This window comes from Sitophilus oryzae, unplaced genomic scaffold (assembly GCF_002938485.1).
Source record: "Sitophilus oryzae breed Bouriz unplaced genomic scaffold, Soryzae_2.0 scaffold_1494_pilon_pilon, whole genome shotgun sequence".
Taxonomy (NCBI): domain Eukaryota; kingdom Metazoa; phylum Arthropoda; class Insecta; order Coleoptera; family Curculionidae; genus Sitophilus; species Sitophilus oryzae.
In genome coordinates this window covers 3692780-3694459 of record NW_022146163.1, presented here as the reverse complement: position 1 = coordinate 3694459, position 1680 = coordinate 3692780, and the positions used below count along the sequence as shown (strand labels likewise).

The 1680-nt window shown below is 30.2% G+C and overlaps 1 protein-coding gene across 1 annotated transcript; it reads left to right on the top strand.

Annotated features, from left to right (window-relative positions):
• Window positions 1-326: 326 nt before the first annotated feature.
• Window positions 327-1428, top strand: LOC115877628 (protein CWC15 homolog). The gene is made up of 4 exons (XM_030893876.1): window positions 327-636; window positions 715-850; window positions 910-1039; window positions 1094-1428. Exons 1-4 carry the CDS (start codon window positions 506-508, stop codon window positions 1351-1353), a joined length of 657 nt encoding a protein of 218 aa, XP_030749736.1. The 5' UTR covers window positions 327-505; the 3' UTR covers window positions 1354-1428.
• Window positions 1429-1680: the final 252 nt, after the last annotated feature.

Here is a 1680-nt window from a genome sequence, read left to right as displayed (position 1 = left end):
CCAAGTGTCAGAGTTCAATTGGATTTACCACAGATTATCAATGTGAACGATTTGAAGTACAGTCGATTCCAGTTTAGAGATTTTCGTTTTTTAAGCATCCCATACTGAAGTCCGCCATATTGGGAAGTTTTAAATGAATACAAGTATACCTGCAGAAAATAATTAATAATGCAATATAAATATAATTTTTAATAAACGCAATGCAAATTTTCTAAAGCATTTGTTTAAAAATTTAATTGAAAATTGTAGTAGATTTTATTTATCATTTAAATTAGATTATATATGATACTAATATTTTCTGTTCGTTATGTTGGTTGCCTTTGCTTTCAGCTGTCGAACAATAAATGTCAGTGAAACGTCAATGTCAGAAAAGCTTTATTATTTGTGAACTTTGCAAGTTGTTTTAATATTTATATTAATTTTTGTATTATAATAATATAGGACATACTAGAATATAGTTTTTTGTGTTATATAAAGAAGCAGACTAATTTCAAGTTAATAAAAAATGACAACAGCTGCCCGACCAACTTTTGAACCCGCTCGAGGTGGTTCTGGAAGGAATGAGAAAGATCTTAGTGCTATTTCTAGACAGTACTCAAGTAGAGATTTACCAGGCCATACTAAATTGAAATATCGGTAAGTAACGTACAACCCTTGGCTACAACTTATTCTTTTTGTGTATTTTATATTAAATCTATCATTTGAAATTTATAGCGAACATGGGCAAGGAACTCAAGATGAAGCTCGTTCCAGGGATTTCCGTCGTGAACTTGAAGAGAGGGAAAAAGAGAAGCGTTTGGGAGGTTCTAGAACAGATCATAGCAGCAGTAAAAGATTGAAACTCGATCAGGTATGTTTGAATTTACCTGTCTTAAAGCAAAAAGCAATTTTTTATTTCTTGTTAACTAGGTACCTGCAGCTAGTTTAGACGCTGATGATCCAGTTGATCATGATGAGGATTCTGACTCTAGCGATGATGAAGATGATACCGAAGCACTTTTGGCAGAATTAAATAAAATTAAAAAAGAGAGAGCGTTAGGTATTGTATAAATTATTAATGTAAATAAAGTTTTAATATGTTATTTGCTTGTAGAACAAACCAAAAAGGAAATCGAAAGGCGACAAGAGGAGGAGAGAATAAGAATGGAGAACATCTTAAGTGGAAATCCCCTTTTAACACATTATTCTGCCGGTTCTGGAAAAATGGACCACAAAGTTAAAAGGAGATGGGATGATGATGTAGTATTTAAAAATTGTGCAAAATCTGAACCTGAAAAAAAAGCTACTGTGTTTATAAATGATTCACTTCGGTCAGAGTTTCATAAAAAGTTTATGGAGAAATATGTAAAATAATGATTTTTTATTGTTAAGGAATGTTTAATAGGTAAATTGATATTTGTAAAAAATAAACATCAATTTTGATATTTATTCCTAGTTTGTCACAATTTCTCAACTTTGCATGATGGTCCACACTAATTCCGAATTAATCATATTGATTGTACATTTTTTCCATAATATATTTGTAATAGAAGTGAAAAAATATTTTTTTATAGTTTTAAAAAATATATTAGGTATGTAATTATTAAATTGTAATACCTACAGCAAAAACCAAAAAAATTGTCTGCGTGTCACCACCTTAATAGTAAAATCTATATTTGCAATATTTCGACCCATATACCT

Coding starts and splice junctions, on each gene's coding strand:
- LOC115877628 (XM_030893876.1), top strand. CDS start 506: ATGACAACAGCTGCCCGACCAACTTTTGAACCCGCTCGAGGTGGTTCT. Junction 851..909: donor AAAGATTGAAACTCGATCAG/GTATGTTTGAAT, acceptor CTTGTTAACTAG/GTACCTGCAGCTAGTTTAGA. Junction 1,040..1,093: donor TAAAAAAGAGAGAGCGTTAG/GTATTGTATAAA, acceptor ATTTGCTTGTAG/AACAAACCAAAAAGGAAATC.